The 21,636-nt window shown below is 52.5% G+C and overlaps 1 protein-coding gene across 4 annotated transcripts in view; it reads right to left on the bottom strand.

Moving 5' to 3' along the window:
- The window catches only part of INPP5A (inositol polyphosphate-5-phosphatase A), a 182,643-nt gene that overhangs the window by 103,503 nt on the left and 57,504 nt on the right, over positions 1-21,636 (bottom strand). For all 4 annotated transcript variants that reach the window (XM_029245171.1, XM_029245170.1, XM_029245172.1 and 1 more), the window contains exon 2: positions 13,756-13,797. In XM_029245171.1, the coding sequence (XP_029101004.1) occupies positions 13,756-13,797 (42 nt within the window). The remainder of the gene's footprint in view (positions 1-13,755; positions 13,798-21,636) is intronic.

Below are 21,636 nucleotides of genomic sequence, written 5' to 3'. Positions count from 1 at the left end.
CCTGTATGACCTCACTCACTCGTAGAATCTAAAGCCAAACTCAGAGAAACAGAGGATAGAAAGGCAGCTTCAGGGGCTGGGGAGGGAGAAGGGGGTGGGAGATGTAGGTCAAAGGGCACAAGCCTCAAGTGATAAGATAACAAGTTCTGGATCTAACACACAGCCTGGTGACCAGTCCACAATGCGCAGTTGCACGCCCCAGGCCCTGCGGGCGTGGGAGGGGCTGGGGGAGGGGCTGGAGGCCAGAAACCCTCCAGGGAAAATCCCCGTAAGCACCGGCCCACAGGACCAGGTTGCAGGGCGCTGGTGAGACTCTGCTTCTGGAGAGAAAAAGGGAAGCCAAGAGGGCAGGTGGCCTTGGCAACTGGATAAAGGGGCAGAGGAGAAAGGGGGAGACGGAAACGCTGAGACAGAGGAGAGGCTGCCCCTTCACTGCCCGACCGACGCCAGGCAGGGTGGCCCCCGTGCTCCGGACTTCGCTGGACGGACAGAAGAGGGCGCTGTGAAGCTAGGAATCCTACCCATGCCGACACCGTGGGGACAAGCCAGAGGAAGTTCAAGTCCCTACAAAGCCGCTGTGAACAAGTCAGCAAAAATGTACACGTCCCATGCCAGGAAAAGGCCCTCCGCCCCGAAAAGGAATCGCGAAGCCGCACAGAAATTACAAGCCGACATTGCAAACGGAGGCAAACGCACTCAAACAAGCACGGAGGTGATGAAAACACACCTGGAATTATAAACACAAAACTAAACTAGAAATGGACCCAAAAGAGAGAAAGAAAAGTGTGGACTAACCTCAGGAAAGAAATGAGAGAAAAAGACAAAATCATCACAGAGAAGAAGAGCAAATTACAAAGTGCCCGAGGGAGAATCAGCTTCAAGGGAAATTCAGCAAGAAAGTGAAAACAGCGTCATGAAGAGAGCAGTGAAGAAAGGAGTGACCGTGGCCGACAGGCAGCAAAAGAAGAACATCTGCCACCACGGGCCCCAGAGAGGAAGGGCAAACCCATGGACCAGAACTAATACTTAAAACCATAACCCGAGAAAACTTTCCAAAACCAGGAAAAGACCTGAACTCACACACTGAAGGGCTTACTAAGCACCTGAGAAAATTAACCCCAAACCACTGACTCCTGGACATATTCTAGCAAAACTACTAGATTTCAAAGGTAAAGACACCATCCTCCAGGTCTCCAGGAAACAACATCAATGAGACCCTCATCAGGACCAACGTACAAGTCACGGCAGCAGCAGAACAGCCTTCACTGAAAACCTCAGTGAGACGAAGTGTCAGGCAAGGATTACACACACGTCAGCCAAGTGCCCTTCAAACGTCAAAGCCAGAGAAAAACAGTTCTCCACATAGAAAATCCGGTCAGTTCTGTCCCCACGAGCACTTCCTGAGGATCTACTGGAGCAGGGCTGGGCAAACGTTAACCTCGAGAACCAGATAAGACGGTAGGCTCTGCAGGCCAGCAGTCTCCGCGGCAACGCCACTGGGCAGGTGTGGACAAGATGCTGTGTGAGTAGGCGTGGCCGCCCCCAGGAACTTGATCCCAAACCAGGCAGCAGGCGGGATGGGCTGTGGGGTGGGGAGGTGGTGCTGACGCCTACTTAAAGCAGCAATGATAATACCGCCTGCCGGAGTCCTCCACGCGTGTGGACCTAAAGCACACGCCACACAGAAACGCATACGATGCCAACGTTTGTACATCATACGTGAAGGAGCATAACGTTAACCAGAAGCAGGGGGAAACCTTTAGGCCCGTGTATCGAAACCTACAGCAACCACTTAAAAATAGTTTACAAAAGGCAAGAGGCCAATAAGCAAATTTAAATAGAATGCAAAACAAAAAAAAGGAAAGAAAGAATCCAAAAGAAAGCAGAAATGGGGAAACAAAGGGACAAACCAGGAGGTACAAACATAAAACAGATAATTAAACGGCGGACCTCAAATCAACCGTATCAATGGTTACGTTAAATGTGGATGGTCTGGGCCCACGCTGAGTGGTAGGGCTGCAGGGGCCCCCGTAAGGGACAGCATGGAAGGTTCTGCGGGACAAGGCAGCGCCAGCACCAGGGGAGATGGGCGTGCAGAGTCACACGCGGAAGGGAACGGGCAGAAGGACACACGGGAAGCCTGGGAGGCCTCCTCAGTGACGGCAGGGGACCCCAGGGGGTGAAGAGCATGCGTGGTAACCAGACAGAACTCATCAGGAAGACACACAACCACACGTGTGTACATGGCCAGTATCAGAAACTCCCACTCACAGGAGCACACACACACGTGCACACACACACGCGCGTGCGCACGCTGCCCTAACGGACCGCACGGAACAGTCCAGGCCGCAGCTGCATGGCGCACCCGCTTCCGTGGCCCACTCACCAAGAAGGGTCATCCCTGGGCCACAGAATAAGTCCCCGTGCCTGCTGCCCAGGGCTCTCTGAGCGTCCACGTCCCTAGGCGCCTGCCTGGGACAGTCGCCGTGCACAGGCCAGACACAGAGGAAGCACCAGACGGCATGTCAGTTCGACGCCACCACAAATGCTGCGGTGCCAGGACCGGCTGTGGGGATATACCCAGGCCCCGGGGCCGCGCAGTCATTCCCGGCCCAGAGCCGCACGCGCCAGTTCCGGCCCAGAGCTCTCTGGGCAGCTGAGGATGGAGCTGCTGGCCTTCCCCAGCCTCTGGGAAGGAGCTCTGGAACCTGAATGAGCCCAGACAGAGATCCCTTGGGTCCGATGGCATGGACATCTTGAGGATGGACAGGAATGTCCCTCCAAGGTGTGGGCAGCACGCTCGGGTCACGTCTGGTTGGAAGGAACTCAGTAAAGCGGGAACTGGACGGGGCAGAGGGCTCCAGGCCCCCGGGAGGGTCGGTGTCTGGCGCCTCGGCCCACCTGGGCTCTGGCTTGGCTTCCACCCTGCCCACCTGGGACAAGGTCACTGCCCAAACTGCACACGTGCTCGGCCAAAATTCTTTACCCAAAAAAGGAGCTTCTGCAAACTTTAGGGAAAAGTAGGCAACTGATAAAGTAGGTGGGCTCGTTCATACGAAGGCTCAAGAAAAATATTTTGGAAAAGAGCGAAGTAGAAATTTTGGCAAGGAAGAGCCTAGGGAATTAAAAAAACCAAAAAATACACACCATGCGGCCAAAAAGCAGCCCCTTCCTGATGCTGTGCAGGTGGCCCAGTGAGAGGGCGGCCCTCGGCTCCCAGAATGCAGGAGAGCAGCCCTGCCATCCCCTCCCCCCCACTAAAAATAGAAACAGCCAGGCCTGGTTAGGCTTTCTCCAAAGAGAAGTATCTGAGTGACCTAAAAAGGAATTACATCCTACAAACAACCCAGTGGAAGCCGGGAGAGCCAAGATAAGGAGCCGAAAAGGGACAAAGGAATTCCTCCAGAGGAAAGATGGCTGCTACTTACCAACTACGCCTGAACACACCCTGCACACAACGTCTGCCCACCCTTGGCCTGGGCAGGTGGGGGTGTCCTCTGGACACCCGGACTGCCCCCGCTCTGCCCCAGGGCTGCGCTGGGACTGGCTGTGGGTGGACGCTGGGTGCCCGCCCCCAGGAGGCCCAGACCCAGCTCCTGGTGCCCTGACGGGGTGCCGTCCCAGAGCCCAGGCCCCATAGCAGCCGCCGGCCAGCACCCAGGACACCACGAGTTTCTGTGACCTCGCCAGCAGGCAGAGGGCCTGGCCGTCCGATCAGCGAAGTTGTCTCCCTGGCCCCGTGTGGGGCAGGAGGGCCGCTCCGCGTCCTTGGGGTGGGTGCAGGCCTGGCCGTCCAGCCCAAAGTGCAGGGCTGGAGTTTTCTTAGTGCAGCCACTGGCCGTGGCACCTACAGGCACACTGGACCACCGACTGCAAAGGTGAAGCAGCGTCCGGCAGGCAGGGCAAGCCACTGCTTTACACCAGATCCAGACAGCTGGACACAAGACAGCTCCTTTTAAAGAGGCAGAAATATGGAGCTTGGTTGACTCTTAACAAAACCTGTTGCTTTGGGACATCAGAGTTTTATATGAACGGATTGATTTTAATTTAAAAAGCACTCTTCCCAACCAAGGTGGGAGCAGGACCAAAGCAGGTCCTGGGCCGACACGTGAGGCCACTGCACGCCCCGCACGCGCCCACCCGGCTTTCCACATTGACCGTAGGGCCAGCTGGCGGCCACAGACTCCTGGGCACAGCACAAGGTGCCTTCTGGAACCCTGCTTCCTGAAGCCGGCCCGTGTTCCTTGGGGCCATTTGCAGCGCACAGGGTACTGTGATCACCGTCTAAGAGTCCAGATAAGCCCCCACCCCCGCCCCGGCCTTTCATCACAGTGGCTTCCCCCCAGCCCCAGCCACCCCCTAAAGACTATCTCTTCCCCGGGACCCTGGACTCCAAGGAGGCGGCCTCCAGAGTCCCGGCCCGCAGGCTCCCCGCCCTGCACCCATCTCCTCTCCCTGCTGGGGCTCCAAGCCTCTCCCAGTTGCCATGTGGTCCCTGCACTGGGGTCCCGGGTGCCCGGGTGAGCCCAGTCCCCCCAGGTCCTCAGGCCCCACCCCTCCGGCCGGCCCCGCCCCTCCAGCCGGCCTGCATTCACCCCTTCTTCCCGCCGCTCTCCTCCCCACCTCGGAATCCCTGTCCTCGCCTCTTCCTCCTCTGTCCTCAGTCAGGGAGGCCACCTGACCCCCTTCCACCCCTGGGCCCGACTCCCATCAACGCCCCCCCCACCCCCGCCGCCTCCCTCTGCCTGTTCTGCGGCCCCCGCGCCCTCAGCACCGCGTCTCCCAGCTCAGGGGCCTTTGGAATCACAGCGACGGGCACCGTCCTGTTAATGCAACCCGGCAGGTCTCGGAACCTCTAAACCTCCCTTTCCTCACGTGGGAAACAGAGTTTGGCAGTTTGAGCCCATCGCAGGAGTGAGAGGCCGCAAGCGCCCGCCACGCGGCAGCCACAACTGAAGGAAACGGGCCGGAGGAGCGTGAGACATGGGTCGCCTGGAGTCCTGCGGCCCATTGTTCCCATGCGTGTGGATTTAACGCAGGTGCCTTCGCATCGTTACAGCGAGCAGCACAACGAACCCTCTGCCCTATCACTGAAAGTCCATCACACCTGACCAGTTGCTGAGCTGCGGGGCCCTGTGGGCGTGAGCCCCCCCCAGTATCCACTTCGGAGGGGGTCCCGGGGTCAGGGGTCAGAGCATTTTCCAGAAGGGCAGCCTGGACACACCGGTGGCACCACGTCAGTGGGCTCCGAGGGGGGTGGGCCTTCGTCCCAGTATCAGGGGCAAAGAATGCAGCCACGCTGACACCAGCGAGCGAGTGGCTCTTCAAGGGCCAATGAGGATTCTCCGCTGGGGCACCACTGGGTCCCCCGGAATCGCTGTGCTGTGCCTCGCTCGCCGTGAGGATGAGCCGGCGTCCACGGGCACAGCACAGGCGAGCGACGTCTGCAGCCTATCACCAGCTCTGTGTCTCTGTAAAGGACCTCAAACGCTGACGCATAGGGTGAGGCTGGGCACGGGGTGAGGGGGGGCAGCTGCAGACCCGCGGCGGCCGAGCCCACAGCAGGGGGCGGAGGGAAGAACTGGCACTTCCTGCACCCCTGGCGCCACCCAGAATCCGAGCAGGGCCCGTGCCCCTGGTCTCGCCTCCTCCAGGCCCCCGTCCTTCCTGTAGGAGTGCGTCGTTCCTGTCCCCACGAGCCACATTAGCGGATCAGGGCACACACCAGAGTCTGGCTCGCAGAGGACGACAAGGAAAGCAGTGGAAACACCGCCTCAGGTTTCGTGCGAACATACGTGTCCACGTCAGGTGGGTAAACAGGGTGGGAATCTTGGGTCACGTGGTGGGCATGTGTTGACTTCACAGAAATGGACAGACAGGCTTTCCCACGGTGGCCTCACCATCCTGCGTTCCTGCCAGCAGGCTCAGAATGCGCTGCATCCTTGTCAACGCAGGACGTGGTCAGGGTTCTGTCAATCGTATCCAGTCTGACACATACGAACTGATATCTCACTGTGGTTTTAATTTGCATTTCCTGAAAGCCTAGTGATGTTGAGACCTTTTCACACGTTTACCATTTGTGTATCTTCTTCCGTAAAGTGTCTATTCAAATCCTTTGCTCATTTGTAAACTGGGTTCTCTGCTTTCTTATTATTGACTTTTGAGAGTTCCTTGTACTTTCTGGATACAAGCCCTTCATCAAAAGTGATTTACAAATATCCCTCCCACATCTGGGGTGCCTTTTCCTCTAACAGTGTCTTAACAAAGAGCAAAAGTCCCTAATTATGCAAAGTTCTAATTTATCAGCATTTTTCTTCTATGAGTTGTGCTTTTGGTGTTGTATCTAAGAAATCGTTGCCTAACCAAAGCTCATAAAGATTTGGCGGGGGGGGGGGGCGGGACTTAGAGCTAAATTTATTTGTCTGTTTGCTTAATGTACATTTCAGGTGTGCAGCATTGTAATCTGACACCTGTATACACTACAGAGTGATCACCACCAGGAGTCTAGCTGCCATCCACAAAATTTTTTTTGTTTTTTTGCGGTACGCAGGCCTCTCACCGTTGTGGCCTCTCCCGTTGTGGAGCACGGGCTCTGGACGTGCAGGCTCAGCGGCCATGGCTCACGGGCCCAGCCGCTCCACGGCATGTGGGATCTTCCCAGACCGGGGCACGAACCCGTGTCCCCTGCATCGGCAGGCGGACTATCAACCACTGCGCCACCAGGGAAGCCCCATCCACAAAATTTTTGTCTTAAGTTTTCTTCTAGAAATTTCATAATTTTAACTTTTACATTTAAGTCTACAATGTATTTTAATTTTTGTGTATGGTGTGAAGTATGGAAAAAAATTTTTTTTGCAAATGGATGTCTGATTGGTCCAGCACCATTTGTTGAAAAGACTGTCCCTTATCTAATGAAGAGTCTTTTTATAGCCTTTGTCAATCACTTAGACATATTTGTGGGTCTGTTTCTGCATCTCTTTTCTGTTCCACTAATCCATATCTCTGTCCTTTTCCCAAAAGCACACTGTCTTGATTGCAGTAGCTTTGTAGTAAGTCTTGAAATCAGAAAGTGTGACTCCTTAAACTTAACTGTTTTTTTCCAACACTGTTTTGGCTATTCTAGTTCCTTTGCTCTGCCATATACATTTTACATTTTAGAATCATCTTGCAGTCTTCTACCAAAATGTCCTGCAGAGATTTTGATTGGAACTGCAAAACTGGTGGATCAATTAGTGGAGTTGACATGTTAGCATAATTGAGTCTCGCAGTCCATGAACATGGTACACCTCTCCATTTCCTTGTATCTTCCCTGATTTCTTTCATCAGTGTTTTATGTTTTCAGTGTACAGACATTAACATATTTCATTAGCTTTATACCCAAGTATTTCACTTTGGTGCTACTGTAATAAGTGATCATATCTAACAGAAAAATATGTTTTCAAATTGATCTTGTATGTTGCAAACTAAATAAGTTGACTTATATTTGTAATAGTAAAGTTTCTGTGGATTCCTCATGATTTCCAGTCATGCCTTCGGCCCAGACACAGTCTAACCTCCTCCTTTCAGATCTGTGTGGCTCTATTTCCTTTCTTGCCTGGCGGCACTGGCTAGGACCTTCACTGCCACACTGAACAGAGAGGTGAAACCAGGCATCCTTGCTCTACTCCCACTCCCGAGGCAAAAAAGCATTGCGTCAGCTGTGGGGTTTGTAGTGCCCTTTACAGAAGCTCCTGCGCAAGCTCCTCTCTATTCTTAGTTTGCTGGGAGTTTGCATGAGAGATGGTTGTAGAATTTTGGCAAATGCTTTTTGTGCATCTACCGAGATAATCATGTGGCTTGTCTTCCTCAGTCGGTTGACATGGGTAATCTTATTTATTAATTTTGTATGTTAACACCAGGCTTCTGTTCCTTGGTACTAATGCATTAACTTTTTGATATGTTGTTGTTTATACGCATGCTTGTGTCGCTTGTATCTTTATATATATATACAGTTTCATATATTCGATTTGCTAAAGCTCCATGAATTTTGGCATTTACTCATGGGGGATACGGATCTATCTCTTTATTCTGTGGCGCCTCTGTCTGCCCTTTGCTGTCAGGGCACTGCTTGCATCACAGGATGAGTTAGGAAGCATCGCCCATGCTTTAGTCTTCTTGAAAAGTTTCTGTAGAATTGTTATTGTTTCTTGCTTAAATGTTTGACAGAATTCGTCAGTGAAACCATCTGGTCCTAGAGAGTTTTTTTTGAGGGAAAGTGTTTAGCAGAATTTTAATTTAATAGAGAGCTCATTTATTTCTTCTTGACTTAGCTTTGATCCTTTGTTTTTCCAAAAACATCTTCCTTTCATATAAGTGTCCAAATTTATTGGCAAAAAGTTGTTCATGATATTTCCCTTACTATCTTTTTATTGTCTGCAGGATTTTTAGTGATGATTCCCCAATGTAAAATTTCTAAAATTGGTCACTCTTGTCTTCTCCTTTCAGAAACTACATATAGAAGAGCAAATTAAACCCAAAGTGATGAAAAGAAAGGAAAACATAAAGAGCAGAAATCAGTGAAAGAGAAAACAGAAAAAACAACATTGGCGCGATCAATAAAACCAAAAGCAGGTTCTCCAAGGTCAATAAAACTGATAAACCTCTAGCCATACCGTTGACTGACTTTTCTCCTCTTTAAGGGTCCTGTTTCCCTGCTTCTTTGCCTGCGTGGTCATTTTTTATTGGTTGTAAACCATCAAATTGTAAATTTTGTCTTGCTGGACACTAGCCTAGAAGTTCTCTCTGGCTGTAAACTGGGGTGAGTACAGGCTCCTTTCTCATCCCCTCAGTCCTGCCTGCTGCTTGAGGTCTGAAAACTACTGTTTCATATATGTTTTCTGGTCTTAATTTGTTTAAGGCAGGAGGATAAATTTGGTACCCGTTTCTCCATGTTAGCTGGAAGAAGATATTACTCATCCCATTATTCTTTAAGTTATTGTCAGGGAAAATTGTGAAAGACTTTCAAATGGGCATAAAAGATTAGAGGTGCCCTGTCCCTGTTCGGGTTATCTGTCTTTAATGATCTCTGAGCTGTTTTACAGTTCTGTGAATTCTAAACACCAGCAGTCATGCAAAGATTCTTGACCTCAAGAACGCCAGTGTCGGGCTTCCCTGGTGGCGCAGTGGTTAAGAATCCACCTGCCAATGCAGGGGACACGGGTTCGAGCCCTGGTCCGGGAAGATCCCACATGCCGTGGAGCAACTAAGCCTGTGTGCCACAACTACTGAGCCTGCGCTCTAGAGCCCGCGAGCACAGCTACTGAGCCTGCGTGCCACAACTACTGAAGCCTGCGTGCCTAGAGCCTGTGCTCTGCAACAAGAGAAGCCACGGCAACGAGAAGCCCGCGCACTGCAGCGAAGGGTAGCCCCCACTCGCAGCAACTAGAGAAAGCCTGCGCGCAGCAACGAAGACCCAACACAGCCATACATAAATAAATAAATAAATATTATTATTTTTTTTTTTAAAAAAAAGAATGCCAGTGTCTGGTGGCGCACAGCTCATTTCTGGCCAGTCCTACATCCCTTCTGCAAATTCGTCTCAGCACCGCAGACAGGAGAGCCCATATGTTTGCTCTTTGGATTCTTCTTTGAATCAGTTCTAACATCTTACCGGATCTCTCATTAGTAAATAACAAATATTTATTATCTCAATAAAAAATCATCAATACTTGCTCATTTTTCATGTTGGATGTGAACCAGCATCATACCTGTTTTATAATTTATCTATAGCATTACTATAAACTTGAAACAAGCTAAGGGCCATCGACAGAAAAATGACTTTAAAACATGATGGCCTATCCATCCATTTGATGAAATACCCTGAAGCCATTAAAAGAGAGTGTATATTAATCTACAGAGAAAGATTTCCCAGTTTACCAAACAAAGAGTAAGATGTCCAAGTGCGCTGACCTGCAACTGGCTAAGGAAGGGACCTTTTCCCCGGGACACACAGACATTAGACGTGAGGGTGTGACATCAAGCACAGGCAGAATGGGGGTGGGGACACTTATTTATCCTCCACTGCTTTGTGCTGTTTCCTCACTGTTGTTCAGCTGAGAGCTGAGCACACACCATGTGCAGACACACTCCAGGCTCTAGGGATGCAGCAGCAGGACGGGCCCTGCCCCAAGTGCACCGTCTCTGTAAACTGGAAAGTTAAAATCGACCTCCCACCAACCTGGCCTGCAGTCACTAGGATTAGTGACCATCAGAGGCAGAATGGCTGCGCCTGCCCGTCCTCAGGTCTGGCTGCAGCCTCGTCCAGGGCCTTCCTGAGGACCCTGCAAGCCGGTTCCTGCAGCCCAGCCCAGAGCAGCCCTAGGCCACCCTGGGCTGTTTCTGGCTGTATCTTGGCAGCACCGTGGAAGTTCCTGAGGGCGGGGTGTCTGGCCCACTCCCCTCTGGCCCCCAGCACCCTGCACGGTGGCTGGCACCTCCCAAGCCATGGTCTGTTCCTCTTCGTGTAAGGGCACTGATCCCATGACGGCCCCACCCTCATGACTTCACCTGAACGTAATCACCTCACAAAGGACCCGCCTCAAATGCCATCACAGTGGGGATGAGGCTCCAGCATATGAACTTGGGGGCAGAGGTGGAGGCTGTATGTGCAGAACACAAGTTCAGGTAGCGCTGAGTCCACAGAGCCAGATAAGGCTGGGGGAGGCCAAGAGGGTGACCGGAGGGGCCTCTCCGGGGGGCAGCAACCACAGGACGAGGAGAGTGGGGCGGGGGGGGCAAGGGCAGAGGCCCAAACCCCAGGCGTGCCTGGGAACAGAGCAGGCACAGAAGGAGGCAGCGGGGTGAGTGGGGCCGCCTGGAGGCCCCGCATGGACCCTGGGCCCTCAGCCCGGGAGACGGGAAGCAGGAGGGCAGCAGGACCTGGGTTCCATTTGCAGGGCACTCCGCTGCTCACAGAGAAAGGACGGGGGTGTGGCGGCCCCCCCCGAGGGAGATTCCCGAGGGACCATGAAGGGGGCTGGCAAGGCTGCCGCTGGCCTGGAAGTGGGTGAGGGTCGCTGGCGATGGTTCCAGGAGTCTGAGGCCTGGGGAGAGGCCACAGCTGGGATGGGCACAGAGGGCAGGGAAGCATGGGGAGGCCAGCAGGGGTGAGGCCAGGCTCTGCGTCTTCTGGAAGGCTGGCCACCCTCTCTGGTGCCGTGGCCACGTTCGGGACGGAGCACACGAAAATCTCAGTTCAGAACTAAGGATGGGAACGTAAACGGTATTTCCTCCTGTCTCCTGCATTTTTACGGTGATCAAGTTTGACAAAAAAGCAAAAATTACTCCAAGGGTTCTAGAAAACGTGAAGGTTGTATTCAGTTCTCCTGTTTATAAAAGCAGGTCATTAAAAGACTACTTTGAAAAATATCATAACCGCATAATAGAAACTCTAGGATTTTTTTAAAAAAAGTACAGCCACCCAGCTCCCCGTGTCTCAGGGCCCTGCCCCCTGGGCCCTGGGCCAGCGCCAGCCTTGCTCTGGGTGGGGCTGCTCGGCTTCCCGACCCACAGCTGCTGGGCTGCGGGCAGGGGGCTGAGCACCCCACTGACCAAGTCGGCCCAAGGAAGGCAGGGCGGGGGGCTTGTGTTAAAATCTTACTTTTAAGAATTGCCACTGAAATTTCTTCCTCCTCAAGAGGCTCTGCTCACAAACCGGGAAGAACGTCCCACAGCTCTCATCATTCTATTCCCTTTGCCAAGGCGGAGTGTTCCAGAAAGGACGCGGGCGCCCTGCACACCGACCCCGAGAGAAGCACCAAGCTGCCTACCCGCCGGTCGGTCTCTGGTTCCGGAAACAGCCCGACATGGCTGAGTGCGCAGCCAGGAGGCTCAGAAAGGAGGAGGTCTGTGTTTCCTGGGGGTCAGAGTTCACAAAAAGTGGAGCCGCCGCCCTCTGAACTCACCCCCAGACCACCGGCTACTTACTGTCCTAACTGCACCGAGGCTCCAGGTCATCAGTAAAACAGGAGGGAAAAGGAAGGCTGGACGTGAGCCCCGCGCCTTCAGTCTGGGGCCTGTCAAGTCGGCGTCTCACGCCGGCTCCCCGTGACTGATCCCAGGGGCCTCTCACCGAGGGCAGCCCAGCGCCCGAACAGGCCTCCCACCTGCATCCTTGAGGGCATCACCGCCAAGACCCCTCCCAGCCCGGAGCCAGGCCCGCTACCCACCACATCTCACACCCTGTGCTCCTCGGGCACTGCCGAGGCCCAGCCATGAAAAACAAACGCACAAACATGACAGCTGTTCTGGCCGAAACTAACACAGACCAGGGAACAGACAGAGCTGGACGGATGGCTCCGGCCACACACCAGGGCCTCTCACTCCACGGCCACAGGCAGAGGGAGCCGCTGGAGCCGGACCGCGCCCCCGAGGTGAGCCCTCGACCAGGAAGGTGGTCTCGCCCTGCCCCCTTGGACAGCTGCCTGCCTGGAGCTGACGCAACAGCTCTGCCAGGCCAGGCTTCGGCCGGGGCCCTGAGGTCAGCTCTCCACCTGGGCAGGGCAGAATGTGGGGAAGGAAGAGCTCAGAACCCCCAGGTGATGGGGAAACGAGCCCCACTCACTACCACAGACACCCCCGCCACGGCCTCTTGCCAACCCCACCCTCCGGGGCCTCAGATGCTCCCCAGGGACCCGCCTGCCTTCCCAGCCGAGACCACCGCCCGCCTCCAAATAGCCCAGGCAGACACACCTCATTGGACTCTTCCCTCTGGATCCGGCTGCATCTCCAGGGCGGGAGCAGAACCCGCACCCCACCCCCGTCCCCACCAGTGGTCTGAGCATCTGGTGGGGTCAGGCGTGGACAGCTCAGACCGACAGACTTGACAGGTGGCCACCCCCCAGTGCCAGCAGGGACGGCAGGAGCCCAGGGCTGCCCAGTGGCCCATGTGTCCCACATGGGATGGTCAGGACACCGAGTGCCCCCGAGGGGACCCGCCAGGTGCCACCCCTCAGCCCCTGGGGTCTCAGCAGCCCTGAGGCCGGCCCCCAATATCCACACTTCCTCCTGTTCACAGAACACACGTGCTGGGCTCGTGACGCTGTCCCTACCCCAGGCTCTGCGGGCTGCGGCCACACTGGCCTCCTGGTGGCCCACAGTCAGCCTGCAGCCCCGCTGAGCGGGATGCCCTACTCGTCCACCAGTTCCCAGAGTGGCCTCTCAACGCCCCGTCAGGGTCCCATGCGCTCCACCAAGGACCCCGATACCGCGAGGCTGGTCCTCGTGGGGGGATGTCTGAGCTGGTCCTGGCTGTGCTCCTTGCCTGTCCCCGTGGAGCACAGGCTCCAGGAACAGAGTCCTCTGTCATCCCTCCAGAGCGGCCCCCCCGGCATCCAGGACAGAACTGACCACAGACAAGGGGCCCAACCAACAGCTGCTCCACGGAAGGTGCCGGGAACTAGCCGCTCGTCCCGACAGGCTTCCCCCAGAGCCTCCGGCCGGCGTCCACCCACCAGCCGGTCACCGTGCTTTCTGCCCAGAACCCAGGGCGCCCCGAAAGGCACCCAAATGTCCCCGCCAGCTTTCGACAGCCTCCCCTCCGACAACCAGAGACCCCGGCCTGGGTGGGGGCATCTGAGAAGGGAGGGACCTCCGAGAAGGAACCAGGAAGTGGATGGGACCCCCCCAGCTGCCCGTGCGAGGCCACAGGACGAATCGTGATCTCTCGCAATGTGAGCCGCTCCCCTCCCGCGGGCCCGGCCGCCACGGGGCTCTTACCTGATAAAATTCCCGCAGCCAGTTCTTCTGGAGGTTTTCTGGCTGTAAATTAAGAAGAAAAGACAGTCAGGCCAGTGACACAGCCCTGACGTCCACGAGCAGACGCCAACATGATGGCCCATCTGCCGTCCTCACCATGGGGGCGCGACACAGGGCGGAGGACGCGCTGCTCCACCCGGGAGACCCCATTCTGCACGGGGAGCCGGTCCACAGCTCGTCCAGGGAAAAGGGGCAGAGCGAGGACAAGCCTTGCCTGGTGATGGGCAGGCGCCACAGCCCTGCTCTGTCCCCGGGGCGGGGGGCTTGGGAGGGGCTGCCCGCAGCCAGGCGGCAGGGGTCCCGGGCCAGGCTCTGAGAACGTGGAAAGAGACACGCGGCACCAAGTGCTGGTTTCGGGCTTGCGGACACCCCAGGACACAGCCAACACCGAGTGCCCGGTCCCTGAGAAAACAGGACGCCGCCTTTTCCCGCACGGCCTGCCAGGGTCCTGGACCACCAGGCCAGCCAGCCGAGTGAGGGGCATGGTCCAACCCAACCCAACGAGGCCAAGGTGCTGAGAGGTCACGGCAGGCCTGGACAGGGACGGGAGACACGGCAGGGACGTACGTCCAGTGGGTGCAGAGTTTCAGACACGGGAAATGAAAAGTTCCTGAGATCTGGTGACATCAGTGTGAATGTCCCTGACACTGCTGGACCACGCTTAAGAATGGCGAAGATGACAAATCTAATATTATGTGTTTTCTACCACAATTCGAAACAAAAAAAACAAAACTCCACCCACCACTCCTCAGGACTCAGACCCCTGATCCGAGCAGAGCTCTGGACGGCGAGGCTGTGGGCCCGGAGCCAGAGTCCAGGTTGAACACGGCTGGGCCCAAACGCGTCACCCACGGCCCACGACGCCAGAGTGCATGGCTGCCACACGGGAGGTGCTGTCACCCGCTGATGCTTCTGTGTGTCCCGAGGGCAGGTAGCCTGCACTGCAGGCTGAGCAATGAACGAAGGGAAAAACAGCTGGGAAACCAGAGCCTCGCAGACCACACAGAAGGGTGTAGAGGAGGCTCCACGCATCCGCACAACAGAGACGGAGGCCAGCGTCCAGCCGGGTGTGGGGCCTTCCAGTCTCCAAGGCCAAGTTCGGGGCCGGGGCCCAGCCTCCAGCCCCAACGTCCTGCACGGGGAGGAGGGCACGCCGTGCCTCTGTCTGTCACCCTCCCAGGTGAGCAAAGAAAAGCACGAGCAGGCAGGCCGCCCATGGAAAGACCGGGCAGAGGCTCTGAACAGACTGACAGCCAACAGCCCATGGAAGATGCCAAACATCACTAGGCGTCAGGGAAACGCAAACCCAAACCACGGCGAGATGCTGCCCCACAGCCCGGGACGCTGACACAGAGACAAGCCTGCAAGTCTGGGGAGACTGCGCAGAAACGGACCCTCAGACATGGCTGGGGGCGGAGGAGGAGGAGGGTGCGGGCGGTGAGGCCGCTGTGGGAAACGGTCTGGCGCTTCCTCAAAACGCCGGCTGTGGCCCAGCGATGCGCCCAAGAGACGTGGAAACGCTTGTCCAAGCAGAGGCTCGGCCACGAGCACTTGTAGCCACGGAATCCCGGTAGGCGAAAGGCAGGAACTGCCCAAAGGCCAGCCCAGCGTGCACGGAGAGACAAAACGTGGTCCAAGAGAACACGACAGCCACTGACATGGCCCACGGCGTGGACGAGCCTCAAGAACACTGTGCTCAGTGAAAGAAGCCCGTCACCAAAGGACAGATGACGTCTGATGCCGGTTTACGGAACTCCAGAACAGGCAGGTCCGCAGAGACAGGCCGCAGACTGTTGCTGGGTCCCGGGTGTGGCTGAGGGGTGGAGGTGGCCCGAGCTGACGGTGGTGACGGCGGCACAGCTCTGAGAGCACGGAGAGCACCGCGCACCCCTCTCCCACCGACCCGAACGATCCCCCACCTGAACCAGGGACGCGGGGCAACCCGCGCCATGGCGAGGACGCGAGCAGGGATGGCCAGTCAGTCGGCCTTGGGCCCCGGGGTGATCAAAGAAAGAAGATTTCGAGTGCAAAGGTCCCAGATGCCCTGACCAGGAGCGAGTGAAAGGGGAGGGCAGCCCCCCTACCCCTGTCCTGGGCTGAGGGCAAGGGTGCGGTTTGGGGGCGCAGAGGGCCCACCAGCATTTCAGCTCGTGGGCTCGGCCTGGAGACAGAGGGCAAAGAGATTCAGCTTCCAGTCCCGAGTCCACGAGCGCGGGAGCCTGAGGGTGCGGAGCAGCAGGAGTGGGCATCCCTGAGGAGGGAGCTGGAAAACGGGACACAAAGGGCCCAGAAGCCAATGTAGAGCAAATGCTTCCCTAAAAGGGAAGGAAAACCGACCAAGCTTGCGAGGGAACAGTATTCTGAGAAAAGGGGATTCGGAAAGACGGACAGCAAGACCAACCCGGTCACTGACGGACAGACGGATGCGGAGCCCGTAGGCCCAGAACTCAGGAACAGAAACAGAAACCGGAAGACCACGGGGGTGAGCCCAGCGTCCACCTACGCACAGGACTAAGGACTAGACGTGAAGGGATGTGATGTCAGAAAGCTGACAAAATGCAGATACTAAATCTATACCGGGTGTGGGGGGTGGATGGCAAGCAAAGAACCACTGCAGAACAAGAGTGACTTCTTTACAGCAGGCAGTTCACGAACATGGTCTAAAGTTAAGATGTATTTTCAAACTACAAATTCTTAAAGTTTGTTTTTAAGTTTTCATATACTTAGGAGAATTTTAGAGAGATATATAGTTTGCATTTTTCTCAAGTTCCTTCAGTTTCAAGCGAGTACTTTTTTCTCCTGAAAATTCCAATAGAATTCAATTTGACATTGGACTGAAGACAGCAGTGCTGTGTGGCCCCTGGTCACTCAGCCCACCCTGCTCACTGCACCGCCCTGCACACAGAGAGCTGGGGGCACATGTACAATGGCTCTTTCTGGGTTGTGGGATGATTTGTACTTTTCTATAATGCTTAGACTTTAAGGAAAACAAAAAAGGACCTTATAAAAGAATTCTATTTCGGCAGGAAGCGTGAAGGAATTGAGAGTCATTTTAGCATGCTTGTCCCACACCCCCTGACAGAGAAAGGCACCCAGACTCTCGACACAGCAGCCCCCTTCCTAAGTACAGAACTGAGGCAGCCGCAGGAAGTAATGGGGCATGTCACACTGGTGAGGGCCAAGGCAGTCGTAGTCAACTAGTTCAATGCTTATTTTTAAACTGCTATATTAGATCCTTTCTTTACTTCGCAAACAAAATAAGCTCTACATGACTTCAGGAGATAAACACAAAACTTGAAACAGAAAAAACTATCAGAAGAAGACATAAGCAAATAGCTGTCCTTATGCTAGAAAGATAGCCTGCCTAGACATAAAAGCACAGAAAGGAACCTAAGGGGGGAAATGCCTATAGATTCTAACACTCAAAATAGAAGTAACCCACAGCTAACGTTATTCTCAATGGTGAAAAATGGAAAGCTTCTCCCCTAAGATCAGGAATAAGACAAGGATGCCCACTCTCACCACTTGTATTCAACACAGTTCTGGAAGTCCTAGCCACGGCATTAGGCAAGAAAAGAAACAAAAGGCATCCAAATTGCAAAGGAAGAAATAAAATTATCTTTGTTCACAGATGACATGATCTTATATATAGTGAGCCCTAAAGATTCTACCAAAAAAAAAAAAAAACTGTTAGAACTAATAAATGAATTACAGCAAAGTAGTAGGGCACAAAGTCAACACACAAAAATCACTGGTTTTCTATAGACTAACAATGAACAATCCAAAAAAGAGATAAAGAAAATTCCATCTACCATACCATCGAAAAGAATAAGATAACCAAGGCAAGACTTGTACACTGAAAACTACAAAACATTTCTGCAGGAAATTAGGTATCGGTAAATGGAAACACATCCCGAGCTCATGGATTGGAAGACAGTATTGTTAAGATGTTGATACCATCCCAAGCAATCTTCAGATTCAATGCCATCCCTACTGAAATTCCAACTACTTTTTTTACAGAAATAGAAAAACCCATCCTAAAATTCATATGAAATCTCAAGGGACCATAAATAGTCAAAACAATCTTGAAGAAGAAGAAGAAATTAGAGATCTTACACTTCCTGATTTTCACAGCCACAGTCATCAAAACAGCATGGGATGGGCACAAAGACAGACGTATAGACCCGTGGAACAGAGAAGAGAGCCCGGAAATAAACCATCACATGTGTGTCGAATGATTTTTCACAAAGGTGCCAAGACCATGAAATAAGGAAAAGATGGTAATTTCAACACATAATTTTGGGAAAACCGGGTATCTGCATACAAAAGAATAAAGTTGGACTATTACTTAGCACCATATATAAAAATTAACTCAAAATGGATCAAAGACCTAAACATAAGACCTAAATCTATAACATTTTTAGAAGAAAACGTTGGGGAAAAGCTTCGTGACACTGGATTTGGCGATGATTCCTTGGATCATGACACCAAAAGCACGGGCAACCAATGAAAAAATAAACTGGCCTACACCAAAATTTAAAACTTTTGTGCATCAAAAGACGCTATCAATAGAGTGAAGAGGCAACCCACAGAATGTAAGAAAATACTGGCAAATCATATATCTGATAGTGGGTTAACATCCAGAATATATTTTTTAAAACTCTTACAACTCAACAACAAAAAGACAAATAAGACTATTCAAAACAGGCACAGGACTGGAATAGACATTCCTCCAAGAGAGGTGCAAAAAGGGCCAATAAGCGCATGAAAAGATGCTCAGCATCACCAGCCATTAAGGAAATGCACATCGAAACCACAGTGAGGTACCACTTCACACCCATCATTTTAAAATAGATAAATAAAATAAGCGCTGGTGAGGACGCGGAGAAATCAGAGCCCTTGCACACGTTGGTGGGAGTGTAAAATGGTGCACCCACTTTGGAAAACAGTACGGTGGTCCCTCAAAATATTCAAAATAGAATTCACCATACGATTCTGCAATTCCACGTTGGGTATTTATCCAAAGGAATCGAAAGCAGAAACTCAAGCAGCCATTTGCACACCCACGTTCACAGCAGCATTTGTTATTCACAATCAGCCAAAAGGTGGAAGCAGCGCAACTGTCCGCTGGTGGATGAATGGACAAGCACAGTGTGGTATCATCCACACACTGCACTGTTATTCCGCCTCAAAAGAGAAGGAAATTCTGACATGCTCCACCATGGATGACTCTTAAAGACATTAGGCTATGCAAAATAAGCCCGTCACGAAAGGGCAAATACCGCATAACTCTATTCATGCTGGGTCCCTACAGCAGTCAAGTCCCTAGGGACAGAAAGCAGATGGTGGGGGCCAGGGGTGGTGGGGAGGGGATGCAGAGTGTTTAATGGGGGCAGAGTTTCAGTTTCGGGAGATGAAAAAGTCCTGGAGCTGATGGTGGCGACGCCTACACAACGATGTGAATGTACCTGATGCCACTGAGCCTGGCACTTGGGTCACGTGGTAAGTCGTATGTCATGTGTATCTGACCACGACAGAACTAAAGAGAAACAAGTCTGAAGTAGCTGCAGCTCCACTGGAGCAAAGCCCCCAAGGCTGTGGCTCAGCAGTCTCTGGAGCTGTTCTATGTACGTTATTGCATTTTACTCTTATTTTATTAAAAAAAAAAAAAGTTTCAAGCCCAGTGATAAGAAAGGGAAGTCCCATAGGTCCACCCAATGGAGACACACAGAAAACTCTGGGGCTGCCGAACACAGCACAATGTCACCACGTACCGTGACCACACAACACACATCGAAAGGGCAAACACTGGAAACAAAAATAAGAATGAGAAGATGGTCTGCAATGCCAACATAATACATAATTTTTAAATTCTACAGATAAGAATGTCCCCACCCAGCATATAGCCCTATTGTTTCCCTTTCTTAATGCATTCCTGAAGATGTGTGGAAAAACACTAAATTCTTGAAAGTTACAACTGGAATTACAGTCTGAAATCCTAGTATCTGCCTCAAATCTTATCTCACAGAATGTAAGGAGTTTAACAACAGACCATGATGTCCTCAAGGAGGTAAATCAGGGCGACCGAAAGCTCCTGCTACTGGAGGAACAGAGTGGATGCCGCCCACGGCCTGTCCCGGATAAGCGCACAGCGGCACAGCCACGCGTGCACACGCCTGACACACCTCCCGCGATGCCGTGGGAAAAAGGGAAAGGTACAGCGGAAACACCGGAAAAGCTTTGTCACTGTGGTTCCAAATATCTAGAAAATACATGCTCACACATTAAAACGTGAGTGCGTGTGCATGTACACACACACACACACACACACACAGAGGCCTGCTTTTCTGCCAAGACCAAACACAAAAATGATTTTTTCAAGTGTACGTATCCCAGAATTTTCTATAAAATTAGACCTACCTTAGCATGGCTCCCTTTAACGGAGAGCCCCACCCAAACAGGTCTTGCTGGGCTGCAATCACGGGGCCACTGATGTCCCAGCGGCTAAATCAACAAGCTGGTGACTCTGCGCGGCAAGGCCTGGAGGCCTCCTCGGAGCTGCAGCCCATATCTGGCTAGTGCAGGGTGATTTTTAAAGCCACTCAAGTAAGAATAAAAGCTAAACACACGTGCTAGCTCTTAAAGAAATACTCTCATTTCAGCCCAAAGCGTGAGCCAGGCAGGGCTCTGTGTGTATTCGAAGAAAGCACACACCTTGCTTACCTCTTAAACACCCTCAATTTGCTCTCATGACCTTGCAGAATAATACAAAAACTATCAAAATGTGGCTGGGAAAAATGTTAAAAATGCTCATTCCTTCCAAATGTGAAATTCTATTTCTGGACGTCGATCCTAAAAAATGTAATTCTAAACAACAAAAACACTCTGCACACAAAGAAGTTCACGATAACATCATTTATAAGAGAATTACAATTAAGAATACTTCAGAATAGTACTGCAGACGGCTCAGCGATAAAGTCATGTAGTATGTCTGCTGAAGGAAAGAGAGGCAGCAGCAAGAAATCCATGAGATGATAAAGAAGTTCTGGGTATAGACAGTGATGACGATCACACAGCACTTGTAAATGGATGTAATGCCAATGAACTGTACGTTTACAAAAGATTAAAATGATAACTACTATGCTAGGTGTATTTTACCAAGAAATACAACATCTGATGAGCACATATTAACATGGAAGCAGTCTATACCTTAACAGAGATGGAAGGAACACAAAAATACTTCGTGCCCACGCACAAGCCCAACGGCAAGGACCAGACCAGCGCAACCATCTGCAGAGGACCCTGCAGCAACGGGCCACCCTCGCCCTCCACTTCGTCCCCAGAGAGCCAAGGCTAACGCAGGGCGGAGGGACCCATGTGGGTCCATGAGGAATGAATGGCTGAGCGGAAGGTAGCCGTGGGCCCTCCCTGTGGGGCAGCTGCTTTGAACCCTCTGTCAGGGTAAAAAAAAAAGACTGAGAAAAAAAACACCAAAATTTGAGCAGTTGTATTTGAAGCAATTTCTTTTTCTTTTCTTTTCTTCATTTTTAATATGCTTATAATTATTACCATGCATTACTTTCATGTTTTTAACTGTTAATTTTAAAAGCTTGAGGCAGAGAAAAACAGTGAAAGCTCTCAGAATAGTTTAGCAACATTTGAAACAACTACTATTCACTATGAACAACAGGGAAAAAAAAGGCAAATGACAAACAGGGAAAACTACTTGCAGCTTACGTGAAAGCTATTGGGCTAATCTGCATACTACTGCACAAAAAGTCACTGAAAGTCAGAAGACCAGTAACTCACATACCCCTCAAACACACACACACACACACACAC

The sequence above is a fragment of the Monodon monoceros genome, unplaced genomic scaffold (genome assembly GCF_005190385.1).
Source record: "Monodon monoceros isolate NGI ecotype Baffin Bay Population unplaced genomic scaffold, NGI_Narwhal_1 Super_Scaffold_4, whole genome shotgun sequence".
In the NCBI taxonomy this organism is placed as follows: Eukaryota; Metazoa; Chordata; class Mammalia; order Artiodactyla; family Monodontidae; genus Monodon; species Monodon monoceros.
Note: the sequence above shows the minus strand (reverse complement) of the source record. Positions and strands in the feature narration are given on the sequence as shown.